The sequence below is a fragment of the Plectropomus leopardus genome, chromosome 3 (genome assembly GCF_008729295.1).
Source record: "Plectropomus leopardus isolate mb chromosome 3, YSFRI_Pleo_2.0, whole genome shotgun sequence".
Classification (NCBI taxonomy): Eukaryota; Metazoa; Chordata; class Actinopteri; order Perciformes; family Serranidae; genus Plectropomus; species Plectropomus leopardus.
The window spans coordinates 33,988,922-34,003,240 of NC_056465.1; the positions used below are offsets into that span (position 1 = coordinate 33,988,922).

Below are 14,319 nucleotides of genomic sequence, written 5' to 3' on the forward strand. Positions count from 1 at the left end.
TGTGCAGATTCTGTCTGTGATGTAGCTAAAGGCCAGCTGTCCCTAAAGATGAGCCAAACCTGTGGATGTAATTATGCATGTTGTTGACCTTCAATTATGAACCGTTTCAAGAACGCAAGCTACATTTCTTATCTCAATGGGAACAGAGGCTACAGGAAGCATTTAGAGTTCCCTGACCTCTTTAAACATGAAGTGACGTAGTTCTGATCACATGTACATTAAGCTGAGCCGTGACACATTGATGAGACAAACTACAAACCTGCAGACCACCGTTCCAGACCAACAAACAACTACCTGTTTCTTTGCAGCAACCTGTTGCTGCATTTCCAGCAGCTTTTGGGATACCAAACGAGGGTGTTTTACTTACCTGTTGCCATATTTTCAGCCTTTTTACACCAAATGCAGCTGTTTTTTAAGCCCCCCAACGCCATATTTCTAGTTGTTTTTATACCACCAAATGTGGTTGTTTTTTAGCAACCAGACACTTTTCCAGCGGCTTTTATGGCACCAAACATGAGTGTTTTTCCAGTGTTTTTTTAGTGAACGTCTACAGATTTACTGGGGTATTTGTGCCGCCAAATGTGGGTTTTGTTTTTTTGTTAAGATTATTTTATTGGCATTTTACCCTTTATTAGATAGGAAAGATCAATAGCGTGAAAGGGGGAGAGAGAGTGGTGACGACATGCAGCAAAGGACCTCGAGCAGGAGTTGAACCTGAGGCCACTGCGGCAAGGACACTGCCTTCATTCATGGGGCGTCTGCTTTATCCACTCAGCCACCGACACCCCAAATGTGGGTATTTTTTAGTGACCAGACACCATGTTTCCACTGGCTGATGTGTTTTTACCAAACTATTTCCACATTTCCAGCAGCTTCTGTGGCACTCGAGGTGGGTGTTTATTAGCAAACCAATGCTGCTTTTCCAGCGGCTTTTGGGTCACCAAACATGGGTGTTATTTATCGACCCATTTCAGCATTTCAAGTGGCTTTTTGGTCACTAAATGTGGATGTTTTTCAGCAACCCATTGCCACATTTCCAGCTTTTGTGGCACCAGTTGTAGGTGTTTTTTGGTGACCTGTCTCCAGGTCTCCTGTGGTGTTTGTGCTGCCAAATATGGGTGTTTTTAGTGATTGGAGGCCGTGTTTTTACTGGCTGACCTGTTTTTTATCCACCCATTGCCCAATTTCCAGCAGCTTTTGTGGCGCTTAAGGTGGCTGTTTTCTAGTGACCAAGTGCCGCATTTCTAGTGGCTTTTGGGTTTTTAAGTGACCTGTTGCCATGTTTTCTGCACCGTTTGTGCCACCAGTTGTGGCTGTTTTATAGCAACCCGACACTGTTTAAATGACTTTGTTGGCACCAAACATGGGTGTTTTTAGTAACCCATTGCTGCATTTTAAGCGGCTTTTGTGACACCAAACGTTGGTGTTTTTTAGTAATCTGTTTCCACATTCCCAGCAGCTTCTTTTGCCACCAAATGTAGGTACTTTAAGCCAAAACATGCTCTTTTTCTGACCATAACCAAGTGCGTTTTATGCCTAAACATAACCACACATTAACTGCATCATTAAAGAAATGTATAGAAAAGTTTCAACGTATCCACGTAACGTAGCCGTGGTTTGCAGAAATGTACAATGCCAACTTTTTTTCTTTAGAGAAATGGAAATAATGTTCAAGAGTGGACCCAAAATTGAATAAAAAAGGAGGTGGAGAAAAAAATATCTGCCGTAATTCTGGTGTGATCTTTGCACCTCATTAAATCATGGAATTGGGACAATGAAATGCATGTGGGAGAGGCATAGATATCACAAAATGTCATCTCTGTTTACTGCGGCCAAGCCAATGCACAATTAATACCAAATGACATTTCATTGTCTTTCTTTCATGCCATCAACGGATATGAGTCCTCAAAGTTTGCAGCGAGTCAATATCAATGGAGCTGCATGAGGGAGAATCTGGCTGGCTGTTGTTTGTGACTTGGCTTGCTAATAGAAGTTTTCTGCCTTTGCGGAAATGTGCCTTCTCTGTGTGAATTGTTACTTTCCCCCAGGTCTGACACAATGTTTTACAGACCAGCATGAATTTAAAACACCACGTCAAAAAAGTTTTTTTAGTGCTCAACTATATTCCACAAAAACAATGTGAACGTGAATGTAAAATAGATTCTACAACAACACGGAAAAGTCCTCAACATAATCAATTAAATATCTGGAGATGTCTCACAACATAAGGACACTGCCAAAAAGATTGAGGGCAGTCTAGAGATGCTTATTAGTGAAGGAGCAGTTTATATGAATGTCGAGTGCTCCAATTACAAAGAGTGCTCGAGGGCACGAGGGTGGCTGCCTTGGTAAATTGGTCTTAAAGCTCAAGCAGGCAATTTGCACTTACAGTTGGTAATGACAGGGGCTAATTGCTTTTGCGTCGCTCTTTTTGGGAGAATGTTTGCATCACAAATTGTTTTGCATAAATTTCTTAGACAGCTAAAGTCTGCCACAACACAAGCTGATGAGTTGATTGATAAACCTTGTTGATTCCACAGGGGATGTTTAAATGATCACACTGCACAGAGAACATGGAGATTCAGGGACGCAATTATGAGAATCTTATTACAAATGTTGACAGCTCTCAGACAGAGCTGTGCGATATGGAAAAAAGTCTTATCACGATCATTTTTTTCATATCAGTCGATATCGATATATATCACGATATTCATTAAATAACTATTTCTGTCGAGCTTAAAGGTTCCCTTTGACTCCTAAGTGAGATATGAATATATCATAACCAGTGATGCAGGGAATTAAAGGGAGCGGACATTCGGAGACGTCAGCGGAGACATCAGTGGAGACATCAGCAGAGACATCAGCAGAGACATCAGTGGAGACACCAGCGGAGACACGGGCAGAGAATGAGAGCGGAGTGGACAGCTGCAATGCGTTCTATCGACATTTTATTGACTACATCTCATATTTCAATGGAGGAAAAGTTTTCATTTTTAGGATTTTAGCATATTTATAGGATTTTAGGGTTTTTGAGGATGTTAGCATGTTTTTAGGAATTTAGGACTGCTTAGGATGATAGCACGTTTCTAAGATTTTAGGATGTTTTTAGGATTTTAAGATGTTTTTTTCATAATTCATGACATTTCTGGGATTTTAGCACATTTCCAGGATTTTAGGACATTTCTAGGATTTTAGCATGTTTATAGGATTTTAGGGCTTTTTAGGATTTTAGGACTTTTTAGGACTTTAGCATATTTCTAGGATTTTAGGATTTTGATATAATTATGATTAATATGATTAATATTAATATGATTTTAGGACTTTTTTGAATGTAGAAACTAGTTTGAAGCAGGCATATCTCAGGGCACCTGGTGGCTCAGTGGACAGAGCGGCGCCCCATGTACAGATATTGTATCTTCATTGCAGCAGTCACAGGTTCAATTCCAGCCTCAGCCCTTTGCTACATGTTGCCTCTCTCTCCCTCCGCCTTTCACGCTCAAACTGTCCTGTCCTTTAAAAGCGAGAAAAACCAAAAAAAATCATCTTTAAAGATAAAAAAAAGGGCATATGACAACTGAAATTGATTCTCCGCTGTTGCTTGTATACTGGGACAGATTACACGGCATAATCGAGCTTCAACTGTAGCTCCACTAAACTGTGCATGAAATTTTAGAGTCAGGTAAGAGCATACTCTGTATAAACTGTGTGTGATAAACTGGTTTAATCTGTAGAGCCATTCATTTATTATTATCATAATTATAACATTTTCATTTAAAAACTTGCTTTAGTATGCAGAACATATATTCTGCAAAAACTTTGACTTTGTGTTTTCTTCAGTGAAGTCCTCCACTCTTAAAGATGGCTGCAATTTTAATTGATCAGGAATTAAGTGGACAAATAAACAGCTTTTGTGTGTTTACCTTAAGGTGTAAAGTATCTTGCCGTCGTTCCATATTCTGAGCAGCTGGTTAGGCATTGTAATCCAGTGGGAATCTGCAGTCTTGGAGTTTCTGAAGATGGTGTCTGGGAGCCAAATAAGTCCAACCATATTGCTGTTCAAAGTCAGTTTTTTCATTGTGCTGTTGTATCTGAGACGGCTGTCTGTCCACGTCTGGGCAAAGATGATGTCAATTTGGTATTCCTAGAACAGAAAAAATCAAAAGACATGTAAGTGGATGTACAGCGCCGTATCATTTGGTGTCATTTCGTTTCAAAAACATCACTAATGTCGTTGTGTGTCCTCAGCTAAAGAGAGAAAAGGCAGCTGCTTCACCTGCTACTCAAGACTATTGATTTTCTTTTCAAATGACATTGAATAGACGGATTATGTGTTTGTGGAAAACATCTCTGTACGGCATCTATCATTCATCACTTTCACCAACAGCAGCATTTCTCGTTTTACTCCTGCACCGGCCCGCAGGTCAAGCACAGACCTCACCTGGCATCTCATAGTGATTTACTTGACTCACCTTTGTGCTGACGACAAACTCTGAAAAACTGCTGTGCGTCTGAGAGTGGACCTGAGGTTTTAGACTGCTGTCAGGCCTCCACAGCAGCTCAATTCCTGATTAAAATTGTTTGAATAATTATCACTAGTCATCATATATTAAAGATTACGTGTTGTGTGAGAAATATGTCACAGTTAACCCCTCCAGCATCACTTTCCTTTAACTGCTTTCAGACACCTTTAACAGGTATCGACACCTTTGAATCCTGAGCAAATTGGTACAATTTCTTTCAAAATCATTGTTAAAAGGCAATAGGCAACTTAGTAATAAAATGTCGCACAAACTGCAAGAAATTCATAGACTTGATTAGAAAAAAATGATTTTCAAAAAGCTAGGGAAAATGTTGAGGGGAAAAATGATAAAAGCTATGAAAAACAATATTTAGAATTATTATATTCAGAAATTATGTCTCTGAATTTGTATAAAACCTCAATTATTATTATTATTTTTACTTAAAAAAAACACATCTTTAATGCAAGCCAATAAGGACAACAACATGGTGCCTGTCAACATCATGTAACGGACCCAATATTTTTGAGTAAAGCTTGTAAAAAAGATTTCCAGAGAGCTATATTCATAATTATCATAATCATTTATTTTAAATTATTTTTCAAAATTATTATAATTTTAAGCATTTTTTAGGTCATTTACCTGTTTGTGTGTTTTTACTTTTCCATTATTTATTTTATTTTATTTTATTTTGTAATTTTCAGTTACTCTAATTGTACTTTTTACTTGATAATTTGGGGGCTTTTTTTTTCTTTTCTCATGTTTTTGAAAGAAATCAAGCCAATTTTCCCAGGTTTCAAGAGTTATGAACACGTTTGTTGGAGGGGGATAAGGGGCATTGTCAGGGGATGTCAGATCATCTCGGGCATTGTTAGGCATGTTTATACTAACATGGAAATGTAAGACGGCACGGTTAGACTCGGCTAACAGTCCACAGCTCAGGGACCCACAGAGGTTAATAACATACATGTCACTCACACAAAAAACCCTTCTGTTGCTTTGCAGACACCTTTGGCTTCTTTCTCCAGGGTGCAGTCATTAAGAAATCTAAGGACAATTAATCCAACTCACCGACGTATTTTTCTTACCGAAACAGAAATTATGAGGTTGAGCGCTCAGAACAGCAGGTTCAGCTGAGTGGAAGCAAGACATGAGGCTTCATGCTAAGCTAAACTCACTGGTGCTGGTTTCAGCTACATATTCAACATACATGACAGCCGTATCACTCTTCTCATCTACTTCTCTGCAAAAAAGTAAAGAGGCAACTTAAATACATGTGCAAAATGAATTTTAAAAAAAGTGTTAAATCCCTGACACCAGATAATGGCTTCAAGATCCCATAAGGCCTGTTGTTAGAAACCATTTCTCCACCAAGTAAACTTCAGCTGCATTTACACGACTAGTCTAAATGCCCAATTCTGATGTGCGCTTTTTTGCTACTCTAAAAATTCAATATCTGCATTTACACCTGCTTAAACTTGCTTACATGTGAAACAACATGCATGCGTAAACGAAAACTGAAATTTCCTCTTAAGGGGAGATCACACCAAGATGCGTCACTCCAGGCGCGACCGCTCCAAAAATGCTTTGGAAGCGCATCTGGAAAACACGCCTCGGTGTGATCATGCTCCATTGTTGTATTTTCTACTTTCCGAGCAAGTTTCATTACGTTAAAATGCACCATCGTCGCCAACACCCGACCTGTCAGCTTAGACTACAGACTCATTCGCAGATATCCGAATCATATCTGATTTATTTTCAAATATGAATGAGGCCTAAAATGGAGCAAAATATCCGATTTCAAGTGCTTTTTTCCTGCTTACGCGTTCATGAAACATATCTGATCTGTGCCACACGAGAGGAAAAAATCCGAATTGGACATTGTAGTGTAAATCCAGCCTGACTCATCTCATGTTGCAGAGTTGAACATGCTTTGACTCAAACTGATTATCTGCGGGTTGGAGCGTTTCGCCTGTGCATTTTCTCAAGATCTGAAACTGAAGACAAACATTTTTATTTACCTTCAACATGATGTATTTTTTACACCAAAAAGGATGACACCCTATACAGGCCGCACTCCCTCAGGCTTGTCAGCTACATGATTGATTTTAGCACTTTGAGGTGTGAAGTACTGACAGTAAAAAGCCAATTCATGTTGGTCACACACGTCTCCCAGAGGGCAAATGTACATTTTCAACACACATCCAGGTGCAGCTGCACATGCTGCAGACACAAATCGCCTTTAGGGTAAACACGGTGATGACGCAGAGCGGCAGTGCAACACTACAGCTGGATTACAGCTCATACACACAACAGGAAATTAACCTGCAGACACCTGCAATCGTTTCATTTGTTTTAAAATGGGCTTGTGAGTGAAAGAGCTACATGCTGCTGCCCTGCATTAACCCTTAGAAAGCTGGGCCAATTGCTTTGATTTCTTTCAAAAACATAGGGAGAAGGTAATGAGCAACTGAACAAGACACAGCCCAAAAATAGGCAAGAAATTAGTAATTAAGTTATCAGAAAATAATCTTAAAATAAGTTGGAAAAACAAAAATAACCCCGAAATATGCTGAAAAACATTTTTTTTAAAAATGTATTCATTATTTTTTTTTGTGACATAGTTTTAATTTAAAATAATAGTCATTATAATTATAGTATTCTGGACATTTTTCTCTATTTCTTACAATATTTCTACATTTTCCAACTAATTTTGACATTATTCTCAAAGATTTTCATTTTTATTGTATTGTATATCAAATATCGATTATCAGTCTCATTAACAACTAATAATCAGTAATTTTATTGGCCATGACAAACCAACATCAGTTGACCCCTAATTTAGAGTAATAATCTGAAAATGTCAATGGTAAAAGAAAACACTTTTTGTGGATGTATATTAGCGGTGCAAACATGCTGCACAGGAGCGGTTACACTGAAGCTTGTTCTGTCTCTTCTGTCTTCAGTGATCTCACAAAATACTGGATTCATTTCAGAAATTGTTGTTCCAATTAGCCAATCAGACATACAAATGTTGAAAACTAGGCTGAAAAATATCAATTTTTTCCACTTCAAAACACGTTTCACTGATGATGCAGCTTTACAAACTCATTGCGGCACACACTAGCTCAGAAAAAAATCTTCTCGGCAGCAGCTGAGTTCTTAGGGTCGAACAATAAATATAAAGATGTACAGCATAATGAAATTAACAAAAGTCTGCCCTTCTCCTGCAGCCCATATATTTTATACCGCTGCCACTGCCTGAAATGCATTTGACCTTTCACCCATTCTCTGCACCAGTTTGAATCGCTCACCAATTAGAACAAAGGCTATAATCAAGAGAACCAGTGGGTGCTCGTGACCTTTAATTATGTGCAGCTCAGGGAAATAGAAAAAAACTGAACATTATCTAGGATTTAATGACCAGTGGAGGAAAAGTGCCGCAAATCAAATAAATACAACTATTATGAGCTGAGGCAATCACATCTGGACATGGTGAGATGCAGATGGAGGCAGAGAGGTGAACTTCATAACACACCAACATTTCCAGCTTTGTGATGTCTTATATAATTTCACTTTAGAGGGAGAATTTAACTATGCTGAAAGAGTATTGATCTGGCTTCCCCTCCCTGCTGCTTGCAGCTGCTTTCAGCTACTACAGCAGGCATCGCTGTGAAGAAAATGGGTCTTTCACCTCAACCGCCTCAGAGGAGCTGCTATATTAAGCCTGCTGATCAGGAGGTACAGTATATACTCGCAGTAAAATCAAAGATACTGCTGTACACGATAAATCCCTTCAAAGTGAAGTACAGAACAAAATTTCTCCTGAGACACGCAGACCTGACAGAGGCTTTATACTGCACGAAAATATCACCTGTGTTGTTTAAGTGAACAATGTTATAGTGACAGAAGACTGAGGCATATATTTTATATTTAACTCTTTGAAACCCCAAGCAAATTAGCTTAGTATCTTTCAAAAAGAAAAATTATAAAAAGTTATGAGTTCAAATTTATTATTTTTATTATTTTCTAATAAAATAAATAAAAAAACAAAAACATGTAATTTAAAAAGTGTACAAAACAAAAATAAAAAGATAAGACAGTTCAGCAGGCATGTAATAATTAGAAATATAGTTTTCTGGACATTTTTCCATATTGTTTAGGCATTTATTACATTCTAACAATTTTTCTCTCTGTCTCTCCCCAGTTACATGTTTAAAGAAAAACGACCTGAAATTTAGAAAAAGAAAAAAAAAGAAAAAGTGTAAAAAAAAAAAAGAAAAGAAAAGAAAAAATGTAAAAAGAAAAAGAAAAGAAAAGAAAAGACAGACAGAAAAAATGTAAAAATAAATAATAAATAAATATATAAAATAATTTTAAATAAATAATAAAAAATAAAAAAAGAGGGGTGCAAAACAAAAAATACATAAACATAGATTAAATAGGTTTAAAATATCTATCATAAATATAGCTTCTTGACATTTTCACAATTTTTAAAAATTATTATTAACTTCCAAAAATGTGTTTGGGCTGGAAGAACTTGACTGACCTGCACAGAGCCCCGGCCTGAACCCCATCCAGCACCTTCAGGATGAACTGAGACGTCAACGTCCAGCTAAGCCTTATCAACCAGCATCAGCTCCTGATCTTGCTAATGCTCTTATGGCTTGATGGGAGTAAATCTCTGCAACTAGGCTCAAAATCAGCAGAGTGGAAGCTGCATGTTAGTTACTGAATTTGTAAGAAAAATATACAAAATACTATAGTAATAGCAATATAATAATAGTCACATACAGGTGTAATGGCCAGGTGTCCACATACTTTTGGCATAAAAGTAACATTTTTTTAATAGTCCTTCAGTCTGTTAAAATAAGTAGAAAACTTGTTACACAACACTAAAGACACAACTTAAATGAAAAACACCAAACACAAACTGGCAAAATGCTGCTGCAAAATCAGTTAACTTTAACTGTTTAACTTAACAAACTTGACTTGTAAATTCGATCACTGACCAATCGCAGCCATGACCATCCAGTTTTACTTAACCTCCTCTGCATATTACAATACATACAATATACAGTATGATATTATCACAATATTAAAGTCACAATACAATATAATTTTAAATGTGTTGCAATATATTGAGTATTGTAACATCAAAATCAGCTTTGTTGCCAAGTATATTTACATGGTGGATTTGGTGTTTAGGTGCAAAACAATTAACATAGAGGAAGAATAAGAAAAAAGAATACGATATAAGATAAAAGATAATAGCAATATAAAAATATAAAGAACAACAAAATGTATGTACAGGTGCATACAGTGCAATTTACCTTTTTTTAACTAAATCATTTCTCAGAGGAAAGAAGTTATCATGTTTTTTTCTAAAAAGAAAGATTTCATTCTGTTCATCTCACTTCGTTTTTGTTGCATTAAATTGTATTAAATTGACTTAAAAAGCAATGTTATGATGCTAGTAGGCTACCAAAAGTTTAGTTAATAATTGTAATATTATATATAGAATAAAAAAAAACAATACTTATGCATCAATATAATATTGCCGCACAAAACTATCATAATACTACGCTGTATTAATTTCGTTGCAAAATACGAGTGGTTTACAAAAAAGGCATAGCTTGCTCACATTACTGTAAATGTGCAAATGTCTTTTATTTATTTATTCATTATTATTTATGCAGTTTTTGTGTCTATAATGTTGTTTTTTGAAGAATCTATGACATTTCTGAGATTGCTCTAACGTTATCTGGTTGTTTTCCTTTAACAATGACAACAAACTATTAACTGTTATAACAGTTAGGGTTGTAAGCACATTACATTTATACATTATAACCATTAAATCCTACATTATATTCACTGCTCTGCTCCGTCTGTGTCATTTCATCAAGCTAACTTGTGCAGAAGGTTAGCATCATGTAACACTGACACGATGCTAACCTGTGGCTGCACACTGTTCAGACACACTCTAGTTTATGCAGATCAATTATTTATTCAATCCCTCCAAGCCATAGATATGTAGTTTAAGGTGTAATGCTAAAAAGTTTAGCCAAAAAGCCTCTCTGGCTGAGTTAGCTGTGTTAGCAAAGTTAGCACAAATGGGTATAGCATGCTAACCTGCTAACACAAGAAGCCACCTCAGACCATTTCAACACACAGACTGTCACCGTTCAACGAAATATCCACTAACTTCATTTATTTCTTATATTTGTAAGTAACCAAAATGTTTGTGAACAAGCTCAAACTCACATTACTTGCTGGTCAATGATCCAAACTTCCCTGTGAAACATCCATGGTCCAAACAGCCAAACAGGAAGTCAGAGATTCAAATGGCTTTTATAGTGGAGACAACCTGGACTGTACCATGTTGAGTTAATTGCAGAGGGGGGTTTCACTGTTTCAGGGTTAGTCCTTTAAGCACTTTCAACAATACACAGTGTGTACAGATAATACTTCTATGTTAGTACAGTTGGAGTAAGTTTTAACAAAATGAAAATAATAACAAAAATAATTAAAATAAGGTCTCTGAACTGCCAATGATGTAAATTTAATTTGCCAGTGGGAGGGGCTTCTGGTTTAAAATCATGGGCAGAGGCTCCTCAGGGTCAGTTTATTGTTGAAGTATTAGTTCCTCTGCAGATTAACCAAATCGGCACACATGAATACTTTGTAAGATATTTATAGACTGAGGATTTCAATAAATGTCAATGCAATCTGATGTGTGTTTGAATTATAGTTTTGAAACATTTTTTATGCATTTATTTCTTGTTAAACAAACGTCTGTTTCATGGAAATGTCTAATAATATTTTTTGTGATATTGATTATCCGGACATGTCCATACATATTTGTATGGATAATAACAATAATAATAACAAGAACAATAACTTTTATAAATAAAGCACCTTTTAAAAAGACAGTTTACAAAGTGCTTTGATAAACAAAGTAAAGCAGAGGCAGCAAATATCATTAGTCTGAGTCTTGTCTGAAAGTAAACTAACATTTTAATAGCCTACTGTTGGATTTATAGGCTGAAATTCAGTCTGACATTGCTATACTGTATGACCCCCAGGAAAGTCGCTCAGCCTTGTTTTGAATTATTCCCAGCTTTGCAGAAAAAAATAATAATCCTGCAAACCAAAAAGCATTAAAAAGTGACAAAATAACCCCAAAATTAGCAAGAAATTAGTAAAAGTTTGCAAGAAAATTACCTTAAATGAGCCAAACAACGAAAAAAGTAAAATAAATATATCTAAATAAATCTAAATGTTAATAATAATAATATCAGATAATTATAATAATCATATATATACTTTTCCTGTAGCTATAGTTTTTCTAATAATTATTTTTTTAGCTAATTTTCAGGTCATATTCTTGTCACCTTTCACACTTTTTTTTGCAGTTTACGGGACATTTCATGCCAAGTTGCTGATTGCCTTTTTCCCCATGATTCTGAAAGAAATGAAACCAATTTTCCCACATTTTAAAGGTTTAAATGGTTGTGAGAGGCATCCGAACACAGCACAAGAAAAACTGATGTCAAACCAGGTTTCAAAGGTTAACTGAGGGATTTCCTTTTCCTCTTTTTGAAAAAAATTTGATATGTTTGTTGTTGTTCTTTTTCTCTCAAAATTGTATTTTCATCTGACATCCACTCCAAACTGCTGTTGGGTTAATGTATTTCAAACTCAAATCAAAATTCAAATCCTTTAAATTTACAGTTTTCTCATTCTCAACTGTCAACGCAAAACTCTGTTCCTGCTTTTTGTGATTCATTGTGGATTTTTAAAAAAATGCTTTGTGGAAAGTGAAATATTTAATTCCATCATTCATCATTGTCTCCTGTCGAAAAGATGTTAAGTTGAGACACGCTGAACAGATTTATTCTCATAATGGAATATTTCCCCATCAATTTTTAAATCATGTGGACAAACAGGGATATTACTCATTACTGAAACTCTGCGCGTGGCTTAATGTCGGCTCTGATATGTGGGGAATTATTCTGCCACAGTTTACTCGATGTTTAAAATGACCAGAATACAAATCAGACTGTGACCGGTTGACTAATAGCTCCAGAGTGAATAAACAGCTGAGATGTGAAGCACTCGAGCAGAAGCCACCTACCACGATGACACCGCAGCTCCGAGCCGCCTGCGGTGGTGCAGCTTTTAATATCTGTGAAAAAAGAGCAGAGGCCTCTTCTACTGAACTTCCTGTCCCCTTATGTAAATACGGCATTGTTAATGATTTTTAGGGTTTTTTTATGGATGAACCTTGGTCCGCACTGTGTTGTCTGAGCAGGACTGAACACCCCTAATCGTCACATTCTGTAACGCAGAGTTCAGGCTTACAATTAAAGTAACGTTACTAATGTTCCCCCTGCACAGGATGTACTTTTCTAAATGGCACTAAAGTTTTACCCAAAAGTTCATAGCTTCGAAGTTTTTAAAGTTTACAAATGTAAATAAACAATCAAATGCTGCGCAGATTTTCCTTTTCTTTTGCATGTCTATTCACCCTGTTTAAACCACATAAAGAAATATCCAGGCTGTTCTCATGCAGTCGAAACGTTTTTTTCTATATATATTTATCTCACATACTATGAGCCAGTAATCTGAGCATAACCCATGAATTTGGGAAAGATGTGATCACGTGATCAATGTGCTGACGGGAGTTTAAGAAGGAAGCGGTCCAGTAAAGTGGGAGGTCGGGTTGGTGGATTGGTCTAAAAATACAGGACTTTCCCCAGGAGAGTGATGTTCTGAACATAGTGAACTTTGAGTGAGTCATTTTAAGGTTCGCCTCAGGCTGAGCGATATATGGGGCGCCGACTGTAAAGTTGTGCACTCTGAAAGTAACAGCAACATTTAGCTCTAAAATATAATTAAACAGAGGTGTGAACTTTTCAAAGCAAGGTGAGGCAGAGAGGAACCGCTGAGTAGCAGCTTGTTTCCTGATTTAGATTTTTTTATTTCAAAACGAAAAGCCGTTGATTTAACATTCAACATTTACATTTAACATTTAATACTTACATTTAACATTTTTATTTGACAGTGACATTATCACATTTTTCACAAAAGAATAAATTTGACAAAGTTTGCAAATAAATGTGATAAAAAAAAGGACTTTCACGCCTCTTTTCTACTATGTTTTAGAGCTAAATGTGGAGAAATGTTGCTGTTACTTTCAGAGTGCAACACTTTACAATCAGCAGGTGATATGGCTTTAGAGTAACATCACAACATTTGTAGGATGAATCAGAATACATGATATATGTCTCCATATTTTAAAAACTATACTGTGAACTATTAAAGTACAAAATTATTAAATGAACTACAGTTACAAATAAAATATCTAGTACAAGTAAAGTATAAAGTTAAAGTACTATTATAGTAAACTAGTTGTTGTATGTAAATCAAAGTCTTCGTTTTCGTTGTACAGGACTTTCTTTTCGAAAACTAGAATCGAGCTGGGCACTAACACTTTAGGAGAGAAATAGACAGTGCAATAATATATTCTTGATTTATATTAGATCAGCGCTGCCTAGTTTTCCTAACTCTGCCCTCGTTTTGTCTAAGTAAGTATCCCATTTCTGCTTTTGGTTTTTCAAAACACTTTAGAAACTCTGTTTTTGAAAATGCTGTAAGAATTAAGTAATTAATGTCATTTTTATTATAAAAATAATAATAATAATAATGATAATAATAATAATAATAATAATAAGACATTCATTATAGCGCCAAATGGCACATTGTGTCAGAAACATATAAATTTACTGCTTTTTCTACG

General features: G+C 36.1%; 1 protein-coding gene across 1 annotated transcript in view; it reads right to left on the reverse strand.

Moving 5' to 3' along the window:
- LOC121966882 (gamma-aminobutyric acid receptor subunit gamma-3) overlaps nucleotides 1-14,319 on the reverse strand; it is a 62,168-nt gene that overhangs the window by 19,252 nt on the left and 28,597 nt on the right. The window contains exon 4 of the mRNA XM_042516955.1: nucleotides 3,921-4,141. Coding sequence (XP_042372889.1) covers nucleotides 3,921-4,141 — 221 coding nt within the window. The remainder of the gene's footprint in view (nucleotides 1-3,920; nucleotides 4,142-14,319) is intronic.